The sequence below is a fragment of the Crocuta crocuta genome, unplaced genomic scaffold (assembly GCF_008692635.1).
Source record: "Crocuta crocuta isolate KB4526 unplaced genomic scaffold, BGI_CrCroc_1.0 scaffold443, whole genome shotgun sequence".
NCBI classification, from domain to species: Eukaryota; Metazoa; Chordata; class Mammalia; order Carnivora; family Hyaenidae; genus Crocuta; species Crocuta crocuta.
Genome location: NW_027529446.1, coordinates 406597 through 408298, shown reverse-complemented (window position 1 = coordinate 408298; position 1702 = coordinate 406597). Strand labels below are relative to the sequence as shown.

Below are 1702 nucleotides of genomic sequence, written 5' to 3'. Positions count from 1 at the left end.
ATACAGCCACAGCCCGGTCCACGCCCCCGCCGCTCCGAGTAACCCGCAGGAGCGCGAGGAAAACCCTCTGACGTCCTTTGGCTGAGAAGTCGGGGCACCCAGCAGGCCCCCACTTTTCCATGTCAAACATCCCCTCAGTACGGGCTCCGTGGCCATTCGAGCGACAGCCAGTCCGCCCTGCTCGCCCCTGTCCGGCCGGGACAGCCTGGGCGGGCTCTGACCTTGGGTCCCCGTCTGCCAGCTGGGGACCGCGGTGTAGCCCGACCGCCAGCACAGATCAGAGACACCTGAACGCTCACTGCGCCGGGAGGCCAGCCCGCGCACAAGGGTGTGAGCCGTTCGCTGGCGCAACCCGGGATCCCGCGGGCCTGGCAGCCCCCGCCTGACTTTCGGTCACAGGACTTGGGGTTTTACTCAGACCCCTTCCTCAGGGGCGGGGCCGAGCTCTCCGTGCGCCTGGTCCAGCCTCCCCCGGAGCCACTCCGCGGAGCTCTCGACCTCTAGCCCAGGATTCACGGACAGGAGGGACGGGAGCCGCTCCCTGCACCGGGGAGGGTCGCGTCTGGGAGAGCAGGGCGCTNCGCCCCCCCCCCAAACCCCGGGGCCCCCGCCTTCGCGCCGTTACCGCAGCCGCCGGCCACGCCCCTCCTGCCCGCGCGCCCTCCGCCCGCGTGCACCGCGCCCTTCTCCCCCTTTCCCTGCTCTCCTGGCACAGTCCGCCCGAGAGGTGGGGCTTGGGGGGGCCAGGGAGTGGGGGGAGAGGGAGGCCGCGTGGAGGCTGCTGTGGACCCTCGAGGGGCGATCTTAGCCAGGGGCGGGGGGGAGACTCAGGAAGGGCAAGCGGCGGGGACAAAAATCACAGACACCAGAGAAGGCACCTGTTAGCCGCCCTGACTTCGGCCTTGGCCTTCCGTGTGGCTGCCGCTCCAGGTGGGGGAGCCCTGGCTGGCGGGGAGGCCAGCCCCCGTCAGAGGCTTCGAGAAGGGGCACTGGAGAGCCATAGACGGCCCAAAGCGGGGCATGGCCGCCAGGGACCTGGCGGTTAGAAGATCCCTGGTCTTTTTAATATATTCTTTTAATGTTTATTTATTTTTGAGAGAGACAGAGCAGGAGCAGGGGAGGGGCAGAGAGAGAGTCTGAAGCAGGATCCAGGCCCCGAGCTGTCAGCACAGAGCCGGATGTAGGGCTCGAACCCGCGAACTGTGAGATCATGACTGAGCCAAAGTCTCTGGCTTAACCCACTGAGCCGCCAGGCGCTCCTAGAAGATACTTGTCCTTTAAGAATGCGGCCTGCTGGGACCCCGCTGCTGTCAGCCGGGCGACACTGGCACTGGGGGCGTGGGCAGTTTGCAAGGACACGGGCACCCAGGAGTGTACCCCAGATACTACCCGCGGGGCATGCCGCTGTGTGCCGGGTTGTCCAGGCCATCACGGAGTGCCATGCCAGAGGGGGCGGGGGGAGAAGACGCGAGCCGCACACAGAGCCTTGAACCCAGGCAGACGCCTCCAGGCGGGGGCGCACACAGCCTGGGACGGGGCGCCCTCCCTGTTCGCCTGCTTTCTGTCTTCAGGATGATTCCTGACAGTGGCCTGGACACTCAGCAGAGGAAGACAGATTCCGTGGGGCGGGAGGGAGGAGCAGACACGTTACTAGGACGGAGGAACTGTCGGGGGCACCTGGCAGGTGGCAGGGACTTGGAGG

The 1702-nt window shown here is 66.9% G+C and overlaps 1 protein-coding gene across 1 annotated transcript in view; it reads right to left on the bottom strand.

Moving 5' to 3' along the window:
• Positions 1 to 1022, bottom strand: part of KISS1R (KISS1 receptor) — a 5218-nt gene extending 4196 nt beyond the window's left edge. The window contains exons 1-4 of the mRNA XM_077760591.1: positions 896 to 1022; positions 598 to 733; positions 421 to 541; positions 222 to 342 (exon numbers count right to left, since the gene is read on the bottom strand). Of these exons, the coding sequence (XP_077616717.1) occupies positions 222 to 342; positions 421 to 541; positions 598 to 733; positions 896 to 1022 (505 nt within the window). The remainder of the gene's footprint in view (positions 1 to 221; positions 343 to 420; positions 542 to 597; positions 734 to 895) is intronic.
• Between the last annotated feature and the right edge of the window lie 680 nt (positions 1023 to 1702).